Here is a 16,774-nt window from a genome sequence, read left to right as displayed (position 1 = left end):
TCTCTATTTGTGGCGAGCGGGGGCTACTCTTCCTTGTGGTGCGCGGGCTTCTCATTGCGGTGGCTTCTCTTGCTGCAGAGCATGGGCTCTAGGCGCGCGGGCTTCAGTAGTTGTGGCTCGCGGGCTCAGTAGTCATCACCCTCTTCTTCACACAGAGTCTGGGGAGGACAGGGGAGGTGGCAGCCCCATGACGTGGCCTACGGGTGTTCCAGCCGCCGCGTGATCAACCACGTTCGTCTGTTGTCTGTTTGTGTCCAGGAGCTGCAGTGTGACGTGTCTGTGGAGGAGGACAGCCGGCAGGAGTGGACCTTCACTCTGTATGACTTTGACAACAATGGCAAGGTCACCCGTGAGGTGAGTGCACCCGCCTGGCCTCCCGCCAGGCCACGCCCTCGGGCGCAGGGCGTTCATCGTGAGCCCGCCACAGCTGCCCCTTCCCCTTCTCCTAAGGGTAGGTGGGGCGGGCAGGAGCGAGGCTGCTGGGAGCTTCACGGAGACCTGTGAATGGGGAGAGGAAGGGCTGCCGGGCTGCTCTTGGCCGAGGCGCCATTCCTGCTGCAGAAGGGGCAAGAGGCAGGCGCAGAGCCCAGGCCTCCCTAGAGGAGGACCCTGGGCCCCAACAGAGTCCTGTCCTGCCTCCTTCTCTCTCTGGTCCTGGAGCTCTGAGATCACCCCAGGCCACTTCCCACCTCGGCCAGTCTGCCCAGGAGCTGGGGTGGGCTGGGCAGACAGAGGCTGGGAAGTGCCTACCCCCACTGATGCAGGAATGAGCAGCCCCAAGGGCCCGGCCAGCGGCTCTGTTCACAAGCCCGTTCCTCCTCCCCCTCCCCTCCTCCTACATGCCTGTGTCTCTCTCTGCCTCAAATCTCCCCCACATCTCTTTCCTCCCTCGGTTCCTCGCGCCCTCTCTACATACCTGAGTCTGCATATGGCGTACCTGCTGTGTGCATCTCCTATGTACTGGGTGCGCAGTGGGCAACAGCACAGACGCAGTTTCTAGCTGTGTAGCTCCGACAGTCTGCTGAGGGAAGCAGAGCCCGAACAGTCACAGGATCATTGTAAGCTGTGACGTGTTCAGTGACGGAAATAAACAGAGCGGTATGAGCGAGATGGGCAGGAGTGTCCAGGGAAGCCTCTTGGAGGAGGTGACGTGGGCGCTGAGCTGGGCAGAGCCCTGGGCCGGGGAGAGTGAGAGCGTTCAGGGCATTTAAGGAACCAGAGGAGACTGGTGCGGTGGCTGCTTATCCAGAGAGACTGGGCTGCAGCCGGGAGCCGGCAGGACAGCTCACGCAGGGCTTTGCAGGCTCCAGCCAGCACCCTGACTTTGATTCCAGGCGTTAAGGGAAGCCAGGGGAGGGCTGGTTTAAGCTGGCGAGTGATCTGATCTGAATTATTGCTGACTGTTGCTGCCTCTTTTGCCTGGGTCTTGGTATCATCCCTTCTGCCTCCTTATTGCCTTTTCTGTCCTGTTTCTCTCTGACATCCTCTCCCTCCCCAGGAGGCCCTGGTGTTCAGGTGCGCTACCTGTAACAGATCTGCATGGTGAGAGGTCTGAGATGAGCATGGCTGGCTCCACGCCCACCTCTCGCCCAGCACGAGAGGGCCTCAGGGTGTTCCCAGGGAGAATTGGAGCTTTGCTCTCTTATCTCCCTGTCCCGGTTCAGGGCTCAGTATTTTCTTCTCTGCAGATAGTGCAGGAAAAGCTGCCAGAGGGGAGACCTGGGTGAAAAAAGCCCACCTCTTCCTCAGGCTGCAGTTTAGGGGATGTTAAAACAGGTCGGAGGAAGAAGCTGTGAGTGAATTTTAATCATTCAGTACTCTTCGGGGCATCAGTGACAGAATCCCAGCACAAACTACAGTAAGAAAAAAAAAAAGAGGACTATATTGGCTCATGTAACTGAAACTTCAGTCCACGGGCACTGACTTCAGGCATGGCTGGATCCAGAGGCTCAGTGTCTTCAGGACTAGCTGTTCTTCACAGTTCTCTTTCCTCTGTGTTCCTTTATTATCAGGCCGGCTCTCCCCTTGGTGGTAGCGAGATAACGGCTGATAGTTTCAGTCTATATCCCATGCTGTTTGCAACCCTCCCAAATTCAGAATGTCACCTGGAGTTCCAGAACCAAATCTGACTGGCTTTGATTGAGTCACATGTCTGGTCCTGAACCAGTCATTTTTGCCATAAGTTTGTGATGCTTTTAATGGCCAACTCTGGTTCCATGTGTTCATTCTGGAGTCAGGGGAAAGTTATTTGACCCGTGAGTCACATAGACTGAAAATGGGAGGGGGGATGGATCTGGCTCACAAAATAAAATCAAGGTGCTGTTATTAGAGGAAGAGAGAATGGATTCTAGGGAGGCAAAGCCCCCAGAGGGACCTGGGTGTTTGGGAAACAGCGGAGACCCTTCCTGGTTTGGGACCCTGGGGAGATGGGGGATGGTTTAGGTGAGACCCCCCAAGTGCCCTCCAGCTGTGATGCTTTTTGTTGGGGGTTATTGTTTTTCCAGAGCGAGGAGCTCCTGTTTCCCACCCCCCCCCGCCCCCGCCTGTTAGGGAATGGAGTCATTATCTTCACAGGGGAACACATTACAGGCTTGAAGCCTGCGTAAGAGAACTGAATTGGGGTGGCAATAGGGGGCAGCCAGGCTGGGCTTCTCAGAGGTGTGGTGGCCTCTCCCCTCTTCTAACACGTGCGGTGGCCCAGACGACTCAGCCTCTGGTAGCCGTCCTCTTCCCTTCTAGCTCAGAAGAGGCCGAGGGAGCCTCAGGAGCTGACTGTAAAAGGGTTTGCCCCCCACCTCGGAGACCTTACAGAAACCTTGCAGGCAGACACTGCTTTCTGATTCTTCATTCTGCTTTCCTTCACCCCTTGCTAACAAGATGAATCGTAAGGAAGTGAGGCTTTCCAAGGAGGGTGCCCCAGCCCAGCCCCTGCGGAGAGCCTTCACTGGTTTCTTTCTCCTGCCCAGCAGCAAGGAGGTTGGCTTCCCGTCCAGGGAAGACCCAGCCTGGTGTTTCCCCTGGTCTATTTTTAGCCCCAAAGCCACTCCTCAAATCTGGCTATAAATACCGTTCCCCTCCACACCCTCTGGCCATCAGCAGGCATGTTCCTGTGTGCTGGGGCAGACGGGCTCCCGCCTCCCTGAAACCACAGCCTACAGCTTCCCAACTCAGAAGAAAGAACCTGTTCATCCTTCAGGTGTTCACTTGTACAGTATTTACAGGCACCTACTCCTCTCTGTGCCGGACCCTGTGCAGTCAACAGGGCTGATTTTCCAGCTGGGATAGACAAAGCACACTCGTTCCTAGACCCTGAATCAGCTGGAAACCTCGGGGATCACACACCAGCGCCCCAGGCCTGGTATATGATGCTTAGGTGATGACGTTGGTGGACCTCACTTTCCTCACCTGTAAAATAATGACATCTCCTTCACAGGCTTCCTAAGATGATGAGAAAGAGTGGGCAATCATGGTGGTGCAGAGCAGCTCAAGGGAAAGAGAAGGGGGAAGAGGGGTCCTCCGTGGGCCTTGCCAGAAGAGCTGGGATCCCCAGGGAGCCAGCAAGTGAGTGGCTGGAGCCCAAGTCTCAAACTGGCAGCCCCACCATCCCAGGCTAGCCCTCAGATGTTCTGGCCCAGCACAGGCAACAAAAGCAAAAATAGATGAATTGGACTACATCAAAATTAAAAACTTCTGTGCGTCAAAGGACACAATCAGCAGAGTGAAAGGCAACCTATGGAATAGGAGAAAATATCTGCAAATCATGTGTCTGAGAAGGGATTAATGTCTAGAATATATAAAGAGCTCCTACAACTCAACAACAAAACAAACAACTCGATTAAAAAATGGGCAAAGACTAACTAGATATTTCTCCAAAGAAGATACACAGGCAATAAGCACATGAAAAGATGTTCAACATCACTAATCATCAGGGAAATGCAGATCAAAACCACAATGAGATAGTACCTCACACTGTCAGAATGGCTGTTATCAAAAGGACAAAAAAATAACGAGTGCTGGTGAGGATGTGCAGAAAACAGAACCCTTGCGCACTGTTGATGGGATTATAAATTTGTTCAACCACTATGGAAAATAGTATGGCGGTTCCTCAAAAAATTAAATATAGAATTACCATCTGACCCAGAAATTCCACTTCTGGGAGTATACCCCAAGGAAGTGAAAGCAGATTCTTTAAGAGATACTTATACAGCCATGTTCATAGCAGCATTATTCACAATAGCCAAAAGGTGGAAGCAACCCAAGTGTCCGCTGATGGGTGAATGGACAGGCAAAATGTGACATATCCATACAATGGAATATTATTTAGCCTTAAAAAGGAAGGAAATTCTGACACATGCTACAACATGGATGAACCTTGAGGGCATTACACTACGTGAAAGAAGCCAGTTACAAAAAGACAAATGCTGTATGATTCCTAGAGGTTATCTATGAGGTTCCTAGAGGTAGTCAAATTCATAGAGACAGAAATAGAATGGGGGCTGCCCGTGGCTGGGGGCAGAGGGGAATGAGTTGAAAAAAATTAGTTGCCAGTATCAAAGATTCTGAAGATTTAACAAGAGATTCTGGGTTTCTGGCTTCTCTGGAATGACCCTCAGCCTGCACTGCCACATTACAAGTCAGCTGAGCTGGGTGGCTGCCACCTCCTGTGGGTGGGGACAGTACCCCAGTTGGCCCCAGCACTCCTGGTCATCCATCCATCTACCTGCATGGCCATGGCAGTGCTTGGTGTCACCTCTGCCTAAGGGCTTATGGGTGAGGGGGCAAAAGGGGGCTGAGTCTGTCCGTGGTCATGAAGAGTCTCTGGGCAGATAATCGACCATCTGTGAGCCTGACCTATAGAGGGCAAATACCTTTTCCAGAGGTTTCCAACATCATTTAAAGCAGAAAGCCTCCCCTCAGACCAAGGACCTTAGCAGGTGCCCGGAACAAAGGGAGACCTAGTGAGGGGAACCTGCTTCCCCCTCCGTCACCCAATCAGGATTGGAGAGCACTGTTCTGGTTAAGGGGGTAACTGAGGCCCAGAAAGAAGATGAGATTTGGTCAAGTTCTCACAGAATAGTTTATCTTTGTGGACGCTTCCACTTTTCCATTTTTCATGCAGGAAGTGCTCATCAGACCAGAAGTAGATGCTGTTGACGCCCACGCCCACAGTATCCGAGGCCCTCCTCCAAGTTTACCTGTTGGTGCCCAGCATAAGAGCTTTCTCTGGTGCCTGGGAGATGGCTTAGGCTTTTCAGTACAGCCTGGAAGTCTGGGGGATGTAGCATCCCTGGTGCAACTCTCCACCCATAGCATCCCTGGGGCAATTCTCTACCCGTGAGGGATGATAGTATTTTTTTTTTTAACATCTTTATTGGAGTATAATTGCTTTACAGTGTTGTGTTAGTTTCTGCTGTATAACAAAGTGAATCAACTATATGCATACATATGTCCCCATATCCCCTCCCTCTTGCATCTCCCTCCCACCCTCCTTATCCCGCCCTTCTAGGTGGTCGCAAAGCACCGAGCTGATTTCCCTGTGCTCTGCAGCTGCTTCCCACTAGCTATCTATTTTATATTTGGTAGTGTATATATGTCAATGCTACTCTCTCACTTCATTCCAGCTTACCCTTCCCCCTCCCCATGTCCTCAAGTCCATTCTCTACATCTGTGTCTTTATTCCTGTCCTGCCCTTAGGTTCATCAGAACCATTTTTTTTTTTTTTAGATTCCTTATATATGTGTTAGCATACAGTATTTGTTTTTCTCTTTCTGACTTACTTCACTCTGTATGACAGACTCTAGGTCCATCCACCTCACTACAAATAACTCAATTTCGTTTCTTTTTATGGCTGAGTAATATTCCATTGTATATATGTGCCACATCTTCTTTATCCATTCATCTGTCAGTGGACACTTAGGTTGCTTCCATGTCCTGGCTATTGTAAACAGAGCTGCAATGAACATTGTGGTACATGACTCTTTCTGAATTATGGTTTTCTCAGGGTATATGCCCAGTAGTGGGATTGCTGGGTCATATGGTAGTTCTATTTTTAGTATTTTAAGGAACCTCCATACTGTTCTCCATAGTGGCTGTATCAATTTACATTCCCACCCACAGTGCAGGAGGCTTCCCTTTGGGATGAGAGTATTCTGAAGCATCTTGCACACAGTCCCTCCGAGGTCCCCGGTGTCACTGAACCCCGCTGCCCACGGCCCTTCCTGTGCATTCAGGTCATTCACTCTCCCTCTCCCTCACTCTTGCTTCTCCTCCCTGTGGACCTCTGACATCCTAGTGTTTGCCTGAGGCTGGGCTTTGGGGGAACCAGGGAGGTTTCGGCCTTTCAGATTCCGGAGGCCCTCCGATTCCTTTGTTTTAAATGCACGTGGGTCTCTGCTTCCCTTGCCATCCAGGACATCACCAGCCTGCTGCACACCATCTACGAGGTGGTCGATTCCTCCGTCAACCACTCCCCGACGTCGAGCAAGACGCTGCGTGTGAAGCTCACCGTGGCCCCCGATGGGAGCCAGAGCAAGAAGAGCATCCTTCTCAATCACCCCGGTGAGGGCTGGAGGGCTGTGCTGGCCACGGGAGTCGGTCCACTCCCAGCTCTCAGGGAGGGTCAGAGCCCCACCTGGGAGGAGTGGGAGGGAGTCCTGGGGCCTCTCCTGCGAGCTGCTCTGTGGGCAGGTGGGATTTGAGCGGGTCTTTGAAGGTTGGATAGGGAAGGAATTCCAGATGGAAGGCCCTGCATAAGCAAAGCGCTGGAGGTGGGCCTGGGCGTGGCAAGCAGCCCCAGTAAGGGCTTCTGTGATGGGGAGTGTAGGTGGGCGGGGCCTCGAAGGCAGCTAAGGAGTCTGGGGAGGAGGTGAGTCTGGGGGAGGCATCAGGCAGGGCAGGTAGCTGCGAGACCCCTCTATTTAGTCCTGGCTGGGAGAACCCTCCCCGCAGAGCCATTGCGAAGCTGCTGTGGGCCAGTTTCAAGGGCTGTGTGCTAGGCAGCCTGGGCAGGGCTGGGAGGCCGACGGGTGCAGGAACAAGCTGTTCACCGGACTGTTTCTCTGGTGGGACTCAGACCTGCAGAGCACCAGGCCCAGAGCGGAGACCAAGCCCGCCGAGGAGCTGCGAAGCTGGGAGAAGAAGCAGCGGGCCCTCCTCAGGTAGGGCGAGCGCGGGCAGAGCCGGCCCAGTGCCTCTGAGCACGGATTGAGCACCGGCTGTGGACCTGCCTCTAAGGGATTCCAGGCAGGAGGCTGCAGTCTACATTCTCCTCGGGGGCAGGGCGTAGGGGGGTGGGCAGTGATTTCAGAGGGCAGGTTCACAAATCAAACTCAATTGTCCAAAAGAGCTAAATGTAGGTCCACGTTGCTTCATCCAAAATGCTTTGGGCCAGATTCGTTTTGGAATTTGGCATTTGTTGAGTTTTAGAAAGGTGCTCCCAGTGTATTTCTATCTGGGATCTGCACAGCACCCCAGGATTTAGCACATAGATATTTCTGCAGGGACACATATAAATATTCATGCTAAGTGAGAGAAAGACTGTAGCTACCTTCACATCTGTTTAGAGCAAGCTTGGCTGCCAAATGGGTTGTGGAAAATCTTTGTTTTCAGGTGTTTTGGATTTCAGAATTGTGGCTAAGGGGTTGTAAAGCTGCAATTATCTTTCACCTGTTGTTATTTAACTGCAAGGAAGGAAGTGAAGAGAGGGAGGGAAGGAAAGAGAGAGACTGGGTAAAGAAAAGCGCTGAGTAAACAGTAATATAAAGTAACAGTAATGTGGGACAGTATCTACTGTGAACACGGAGAGGTAATGGCTGGGACTTGAGAAGCGCTAGCATAGGGGAAAGAGAGAAGGTGGTCCAAGCAGGGACACAGCATGGTGTGGGGAGAGGGCTAGGAATTGGGGGTGCCCAGGCTGGCTACAGATGTAGGGGGGCTGCCCTGGGGGAGCAGGCAAGCTAGTGTGGGCAGATCACAGAGGCCCTTGAAGGGGAGGGGCAGGGAGCCCAGAATCCCGCAGTGGGAGGAAGGTCACCTCCCTCCCCCACCCGCCCCTCCTCGCACCTTACACCACCCTGGGAAGGCCCATTCTGAGCTTTGGGCAGGTTATGGAGTCTTCCAGCCTCAACTCCAATGGCTTGGGGGCTTCTGTTCTCCCCACCCCGTGGGGAGCCAGGTAGACGTTAGGAACACATGGTTTGAAGCCTGGCTCTGGAGCATCCTGAAGTTTTGACCAGTTACCTTCTCCTTTGCTTTGGGCCTGTTCACAGCTTAGTCCCTATCCAGTCCTCCCAGAAGGCCCAGGGAGGCCAGGCAGGGGAGGGAAAGGAGGGACAGAGTGCTGACGTGGTCACTCCCTCCCTCCCTCCCCTGCTCCCAAGACCCAGACAGAAATTAACAGAGGGTCCAGAAGGGTTTGTCCTGGTGGCTTCCCAGGAGCTCGTGGGACCACTCCCACCTCGAGGCCAGGGCCCACCCTCTCGCTTGCCTTCCCTGATAGGTTCCAGGGTGACAGCCGTCTGGAGCAGTCTGGCTGCTACCACCATTGCGTGGATGAGAACATTGAGAGGAGAAACCACTACTTAGATCTCGCTGGGATAGAAAACTACACGTCCCAGTTTGGGCCTGGTAAGGGAGCTCCTTCACCGGTGAGGGTGGCCAGGGCAGGGCGTGGCTGGGCGGGCAGGGGGGCTGGTGGGCGAGTGGGTGTTTGCTGGCCCCTTTGGGCTGGGGGAAGGCCTAGCTTTTACTGGACAGAGTACAGAGTCTTCTTGGAGGAGATGGCATTCAAAACGTTTAAAACATTAAAGTAAAACGTGCACAAAGTCGAACAATATCAAGTAGTATCCGAGGGCTTATAATTCAATGAAAACAACAGTTCGGTGCTGTACCCCGACCCACCCCTCTCTTCCAGTGAGGACCCTGGGCTTCGTTAAGCAAAACAGTGCTCTGTCTTTATCAGCCCTTGACATCTCAGCTCTTGCTAAGATAGATGAAGACACAGTCCACTTAATTTCACTCCCCACAACGCCCTTCTCCCCTTCCCCCTGTGTTTAATTCCTCTCTGAGTTACCTCTATAAGTTAAGGAACATGCTTGTAGATTTCCTTTGTGCTCCAGTGACCTTAGACAGTTTTAACAATGTCCCTGTCTCCTCTCTTTCCAAGCTCTCAGAAGGAGAATTAATTATTTTTAAAGACCTAACACAGAAACAGTTTTTCCCACTTAGCAGATGGCAAAGTTCCATTCCAGAAAAGTTTCCTCCAAGGCAGAGGGAGGAGAGCAGTCAGTGGGCGGGGAGTCGGGGCGTCGGGGTTAGCTCTGATAAGGACCAGCTGCCTCTATCAGCCTGGGAGAACTGGGGGCGGAGTGGTTTCCAGGGGACCGTGTGACACCAGCACACAGTAGGTGCTCATTAAACATTTGTTGAATTGGTTCCTAGGCTCCCCGTCAGTGGCCCAGAAGTCAGAACTGCCACCCCGCACCTCCAACCCCGCTCGATCTCGCTCCCACGAGCCAGAAGCCATCCACGTCCTACACCGAAAGCCCCCAGGCGTGGACCCCGGCTCCTTCCACTTTCTTGACGCCCCATTCGCCAAGGTCTCGGAGGTCCAGCAGCGGCTCCGGGGTGGTACCCAGGACGGGAGCAAGCACTTTGTGAGGTCCCCCAAGGCCCAGGGCAAGAGCGTGGGAGTGGGCCACGTGGCCAGAGGGGCAAGAAGCAAACCCCCCATGGGACCTGCTGTCCCTGCGGTGTCCCCATCCGCCCACCTGGCCGCCAGCCCGGCCCTCCTCCCCACTCTGGCGCCCCTCGGGCACAAGAAGCACAAGCACCGCGCCAAGGAGAGCCATCAGGGGTGCCGGGGCCTGCAGGCGCCCCTAGCCGTGGGCGGCACCGTCGTGGGGCGGGACCACGTCAGGGAGCTGCCCGCGGTGGTGGTGTACGAGAGCCAGGCCGGCCAGGCGGTCCAGAGACACGAGCATCACCACCACCACGAACACCACCACCATTACCACCACTTCTACCAGACCTAGAGCCCCGCCCCCGCCCTTCCCCCGCCATATGAAGGACCCCCCTCCCCCTGCCCCCAAGGCATTATTATTCTATTAATTATTGTTATTATGACGATTATTGTTTATTAATAATTATTGTTACTCCACTAATATTCAGCTAGCCTCCATGTAGAAGATATATGGAAACACAGAACTAAACTTTTATTTATATGTCGTGGGGACTGCATAACTTACCCAAGAAATGACTCTGGGTTTGGAAGTGGCCTGTAGTGGCAGAGGCTCCCTGGGGCTCCGGAGCTGCGGTGTCCACGCAGGCCATTCCACACCCTTCCCAGCCCCGGGCAAGCCCTCGGCCAGAACTCTGCCCCATCCCAGTCTCTTCCAGGAGAACACCCTTCCCTGGCCCGGCTTCCAGAGACGCTTGAAATCTCCGAGAAGATAAACAGCTGCTACCTCTTAGTATGATCCTGATTTTATTTTGCCCTTAACGGATTGTAATGTGCTACAAGGGATTTCGGCGGACTGCGTGACCTTCCCAGCTGTTGTGTTTTTATGTCCCAACCTAGAAAGCTTAGCTGTCCTTTCTGGAGTTATCTTTCACACCTTTCCAGTGGGATCACGCCCCTGCCCCAAACCAGTCCCATCTTTTCTGTCGTGCGCAACATGAAAATACATTTCTCTTTTTTCTCTCCTCCTCCTCGCTTCTTTAGAAAGATACACACCCATATTTAAAGACTGCCCCTGAAACCAGCCTTCTCATTTTGGAAACCTCCGGAGAGGGAACCAACCACATAAACAAGTGTGGTTTTCCAAGATCGGGCAATTGTGTGTTGTTGGTTGTGACCGAAGATGTGGAAACCTGGTGTCCTACCTTTGGCAAATATATACATACCTACGTGGTTCTCTAACAGAGCTTTCTGTATCTGTAGATAGATGCCATCTGTCCATTTCTATGTATCTTTCTATAAATATACACTCTCAGGTACCTTTTCTGGTGTGCAGAAGTCCGTGCTTTGCTTCTCAAGACACATCCAGAGCCCAGACGTGACCCTGTGTGCCTCCTGTTGGGGCGCTGTTCATTAGATGCCAATGGCCACTTGCCACTCATCAGGGATCCTTTCTCGAGGTTTGGGACCTGGCAGATTTTGGAGAGGGCTGTTGGAGTACAGAAGCGTGGAGGGAAATGGAGACAGTGGCCAGAGTTGGGACCCTGGAGCAATGTCGTCTGTAGAGCAGAATTTTGTTTGATTGAGACCCGGGGAGGCCAGGAAAAGGACACCTGTCAACTAGTCAGGGACCCCGTGAAAAACTGATGACACTGATGACACACACACTCTAATTGGGTAATGGGGTGAGCTTAATAAAGGGAATATTTACATAGTGTGGGCAAAGCCTCCTAAAAGAGTAAAAGATCCTGCGCTGGCACTGTGGGTGCCACTCCTACCCCTGGAGTGGAGGGCATGGGAGAGAGTCATCCTCAGCAGACACAGAGGGGTGGGGGCACCTGAAGGAGCCGTGACCTTCGCTGGAAGGATGCAGCCAGCCTGTGGGGACCCTACAGGGAAATGACTTCCTGACCTCACTCTCCTGCCCGCCTGTATCCTGCTGAGGCACCGTTGGCTGAAGCCACCAGGAGCCAGAGAGCGAGGGAGCTATTGATGGGGGTCACACAGGCATTCTGCCGGGGAAGAGGACAGTGGAGGGTGAATCTGGAGGGACACAGGAAGAAAAAGTGGCTCCAGCTGCCTGCCTTTCTGCTACTTGCTCTCCCAGCTGGCACCCCCTTTTCCAGAGCCTCTGGTGTCGGTTTACTATGGTTGGTAAGGAGTTATTTTTTGAAGATGGTGTGCTGAGTTGTTGTCACTGTATTAATTTTATTAGTTACTGGTGTGCCTGGGACTGGATTAGTACAGTTAATCCTTATGACAACCCTGAGGCAGCCAGTGGAAGCTCAGGGAGCACAACAGGCTCAGGGAGGTTGAGTAACTCTCTTGAGACCACACAGCAGGTGGCAGAAGTGGGATTCTAGTCTTTCCCAGGATCCCTTAACCAGTGGATTTGGGCTTCCCTTGTTTAGGGCTATGGGCTTCTGTCAGTCAGGAACCAACTCAAACGGACAGGAAAGTAACCAACCCAGGGAAGGCAGGGAGGGAGCTGGCTCTGAGATGACAGGATGTGAACGAAGCTGAGACTCGCTGGTTCTTATGGCTCCCTTTCTGGATTTCTACTTCTCCCCCGACATGCTTTGCCGTGGTGTGGGGACTGCTGGCACTTTGGGCCGCACAACCCAATGGAAAAGGATTTTCCACTAGGGCAAGCCCAGGGAAGGATTCTAATTGGCTGGGCTTGGATCCGGTACCCATCCCTGGACCAATCACTGTGGCTCCCCTGGAGTCACACGTCCAGCCGGTGGAGAGGGGGAGGGGCCTGTGCCAGAAGAAGGAAGAGGAGGGGTGCTGAGCAGACCAGAGCAGATGGCGCCCCAGGCCCAGAATTGCTGCAACCATGGAGACAAGCCAGGCATTGGGTCCACGCAGGGAGCCTCTCTGTGGCCTGGTGGGCTGAGAGCGTTTCCTCAGCCTCTGAGAAGAGGTCCCTGCCATCTCTCCCAGCCCCACACCTGTCAGGGTTCTGTTATTTCTTGGTACCTGGAATTTACCTAACTTTAAAAAGTAGTAATGTGCACATGTAGAATGTTCAAATAGTACACAAAGGTGTACAGGAAGAAGTACACATCCCTCTGACTTCCCTGACCCCAGCTTCCCGGGGCCTTTTGGATGTGGCGTGGTGGTGTGAGCACAGATGTTGGTGCCCAGCCGCCTGGTTCAAATCCTGACTCCTTCCCTTAGTAGCTCTGTGTACTTCTCAAGCCTCAGCTTCCCCTTTATAAGGGGGATCAGAAGAGACCTACCCCACAGGGCTGTTGTGAGAATTCAGTGAGTTAAAACGGTGCCTGGCCCACAGGAGCACTATGAAAGTGTCACTGCCATTTTTGTTATAAGAATAAATACATTTAAATGAGATATCTCCCCATTTAAATTCTGTTGATTTTTTTTAAAGACTTTATCTTTTTCAGAGCAGGTTTAGATTTACAGCAGAATTGAGAGGAAGGTGCTGAGATTTCCCTTATACCCTCTGACCTCTGCATGCATTGCCTACCCCATTGTCAACATCACTCAACAGATAGTACATTTTTTACCAAGGAAGGACCTATATCAACACATCATTATCACCCGAAGTCCACAGTTTACCTTGGGGCTCACACTTGCTGTCGTACATTCAATGGGTTTGGACAAATGTATAATGATGTGTATCCATAAGTATAACATCGTACAGAGTATTTTCACTGCCCTAAAAATGTTCCATTCTCTGCTTTTTCACCTCTCCCCCACCCCTAATTTTATTTCAAAAAATATTTCAAACAAAGTTTGAAACAGAAAACCGTGTAACCGTGAAACTCACCACCCAGATTTTACAAATGCTGACATTTTGCAGTATTTATTTCAGATCTATTTTTAAGAAAGAAAACACTGCAGTTACTGCTTAATCCTCTTCCCACCACACCCTTTTATTTTTACCCAAGGAGTAGCATAGTATTCATACTTAGGCCCTTTTTCTCTGTGACCTAATGTGTATGAAGAGCTCCCTGCATCCATCACAGAGCTCTGCCCCCTCCTCTCTAACAACTGCTCAACCCTCTCTTGGTCCAAGGCGCTGTCGCGGGCTTGCCCATCCCCTCCTGCAGGCAGGTGGGTCTCATCCTAGGCCATGGCACATCCTTGTGCCTGGCTTGTCTCAGTGCCCACAAGCCGGAGCACTGGCAACAGACTGCCAATGCGAGAACAGCCGAGTTCAAGACCATGTGTGATTTCAATGTTGATGGGTTGTAAATGAGCTCTAAAAGAAGTTGTACCAAGTAATGGGAAGTTGAAGGAAGAAGAGAGAGAAAAGGAAGAGAAGGAGAGAGGGGGGAAAGAGGGAAGGAGGGAGGGAGGAAGGAAGGATGGAACGAACGAACGGTCAACCATGCTTCTTGGTGAGGTTTTGAGCACGTTTTCCTGCAGGCTGGTGGGGGTGAGTTTTGTCTTGTGTGCAAATCTGACACCCACTGCGCAGGAGCCGCTCCTGCTTCCCCAGGACCTGAGCTCTGAGCACCGGGGTTCCCTCACTTGCGGCTCTGCCGGCCTCACGCACACCTGCACAAAGCACTGGCTGGTCGCTAGGATGCCCAGTTCTGCTGATCTGTCACTGGCACTGTGGACGTCTGGTTAAGGCAGCCAGCTGGGCCGAGGCTCTCATCACCCAGGGTGCGCTGGGGATCGGGGAGCCCGGGGGGGCTGTGCACTTCACACCCAGCCATGCCAATTACACTTTTTGGCAAAGGAAACAGCTGGGAGCAGTTTCTTCTACTCTCCCCCACCCCGCCCCACTTTATTCTCAGTGTTTAGATGTCAAATCATTACTGAGCCAGAAGGAAGGCAACCTTGCAGGTGACAGGAGGAGGGGAAGACTGCCTGCCCTAATAACCCAGCTTCTGTGAGACCTGTCAGCGCTCCCGGGAATGAAAGGGGGCCCCGGAGCTGTGCTCGGTGCCAGTGGGCTGTGGCATCCCACCCCTACCGTCCTCACCTCCTCGCTGAAGGTAGGGCTTCACCAGCACGTACAGGAGACTGCAGGCCCCAAAGACCCCAAGGCAGCCTCGCCCCTGGTCTAGCCAGCCCCAGAATCTGCCCTCCCAGCCCCTGCCTTTGCTCCCCAAGGCCCGTGGGTGTAGCCCCAGCCTCACCCCTGCTCCCTACGTGTGCATGGCTGTGTTTTGCAGAACGAATACAGGCGGTTCAGCCAAATGCCTTACAGCCCCTAAAAGCTGTGCATTGACTCCTAAATGCTGTGCAAGGGCACCCTTCTCCGATCATTAATTCTTCATCACTTCCTACAGTCATGCCTCTTATTTGAGGGCTCTGATCTGGCTATTGGTCTTGTCACCTTCTCCCAAACCAGCAGACCTCTGAACCTGACCCCTCTTCTCGGGGGCTCACACCCTTGAATAATTTTACTGGTTAATGCATGTCCCTGCCAAGGGCTTTCTGCACCCAGCATCTTCCTTTAGCATGAGAAGGGGGGATGGGAGTGAGGTCCATCTCCTAGCAGCAGAAGGTGACCTCAGAAGGGGAGGAAGTAGCAGAGGCTGGCCTAGACTCCTCGCCTCCCACCGAGCACCCCCCTGCCCCCACAAGGGGTTTCCTCTCCCCTCCGCGTTCTCTCCATAAAGTAGAACTGTGGTGCATCCAGTCCGTGAGCCTGACAGAGACAAGAGGATCTCCACGTCGACCGAGACCCTCCAGACTTGACTTTGGCATAGGACAGCCTGTGGGTGGGAGCTGGGGGCGGGCAGGATGGAATGCGCACAACCAGTAATTCTCATCCTACGAGTGCTTCAGAATCACCCGGGGAGATTTTTAAAATACCAGTGCCCGGGTCCCACCTTGGGACTGTGCTGATTCCCTGGCCTGGGCACCAAGATGTTCCAAGCTCCCGTGTGGCCAGGCTGAGAGCCCAGATGACCTCAGAGGGCTCCTTTGAGGGCAATGCCTAACTTCAGGGCGCATAAGCATCTCCCAGGGAGCATGTTAAATGCAGAGACTCAGGCCCAGCCCCAGAGACTGAGATTCCATGGGCCTGGGGGTGGGAGCAGGGATCAGTGCTTTGAACACGCTGTCACCCCAGGAAATGATGTTGCAGCTGGGCCCGTAGAGCACAGTGTGAGAAACCCAGGGCCTTGTCACAAGCAGGGTGGGAGCCCAGCGGCCCAGCCTTAGGGAGTATGTGCACTGAGGTATAAGTGAGACAGAGGGAGCTCCCCAGGCCCCTGCCCCACCCCCCGGAAACCTCCAAAAAGCCTCACGATGTTGGGGCAAGTGGCCATGACCATGCCAGGGCAGAGACTTCAGTAACAGCCCTCCGGGGGTGAGCCCAGTTCTTTTCCTAGCTGCCCTGCCTCCTGGGCCCTCAATAATCTACCACCCTCCCCTCATAGAGCTACAGGCGCCAAGGAGACGGATTTAGCGGGACTCAAGGCCTGTGCTCCAACGAGGGCGGGTCCACAGTGAGCCCTGGTGTAGGGATCACGTGCTGTCCTTCCTCCCTCGGCTCTTTAGGGAAATGCCAGTGGGCCCTTCCCAGTCTTCCTGCCTTGCTTTGAGGCCCTTGCTCCCTGGGGAGGTACTTGTGCAGCTGGTCAAAGCCAGCCTTGGGGAAGGGGGGCTCCGTGCAACCACCTAGCCGTGCTGCTTTGCTGCGCTACAGACCAGCGCTTGGTTCGCAAGCCTACAGGCGCCCTGCCGAGCCCCTACTCAGGCCTGCTTTGGCTTGGTGGATGGAGTTTGAGGAGGTGACCGGATCCAGTAGCCAGACCGCAGAATGCAGGCTGGGGGCCTCGGCTCAGAAGGGCAGAACCGCCCATGGTTGAGAGTATGGACACTGGAATCAGGCAGACCTGAAGCGAGTCCTGGTCCTGCTACTTCCTAGCTGTGCCACCTTGGACAAAGGACCCGGCCTCTCTGTGCCTCCGTTTCCTTCTCTGTAACATGGGACTAATCAGAGTATCCAGCTCACTGTTAGGCTGTTGTGAGGATCAGATTAAATGATCTCTTGGGCCTGAAGCATTCAGCTCAGAGCCAGGCAGAGCAGGCCTTCAGGACGTGGTTGCTACTGTTATGAGAATCTGGCCCCACCGGGCTTGTGGGGAAGGAGGTAGAGTCCGG

The 16,774-nt window shown here is 53.4% G+C and overlaps 1 protein-coding gene across 1 annotated transcript in view; it reads left to right on the top strand.

Moving 5' to 3' along the window:
• The window catches only part of NKD1 (NKD inhibitor of WNT signaling pathway 1), an 85,004-nt gene extending 74,535 nt beyond the window's left edge, over nucleotides 1-10,469 (top strand). The window contains exons 6-10 of the mRNA XM_061172853.1: nucleotides 259-354; nucleotides 6,411-6,558; nucleotides 7,073-7,157; nucleotides 8,498-8,625; nucleotides 9,439-10,469. Of these exons, the coding sequence (XP_061028836.1) occupies nucleotides 259-354; nucleotides 6,411-6,558; nucleotides 7,073-7,157; nucleotides 8,498-8,625; nucleotides 9,439-10,031 (1,050 nt within the window). The 3' untranslated portion in view covers nucleotides 10,032-10,469. The remainder of the gene's footprint in view (nucleotides 1-258; nucleotides 355-6,410; nucleotides 6,559-7,072; nucleotides 7,158-8,497; nucleotides 8,626-9,438) is intronic.
• Nucleotides 10,470-16,774: the final 6,305 nt, after the last annotated feature.

Source organism: Eubalaena glacialis, chromosome 18 (assembly GCF_028564815.1).
Source record: "Eubalaena glacialis isolate mEubGla1 chromosome 18, mEubGla1.1.hap2.+ XY, whole genome shotgun sequence".
NCBI lineage: Eukaryota > Metazoa > Chordata > Mammalia > Artiodactyla > Balaenidae > Eubalaena > Eubalaena glacialis.
The sequence above is the reverse complement of the archived record's forward strand: the minus strand, read 5'-3'. Positions and strand labels throughout refer to the sequence as shown.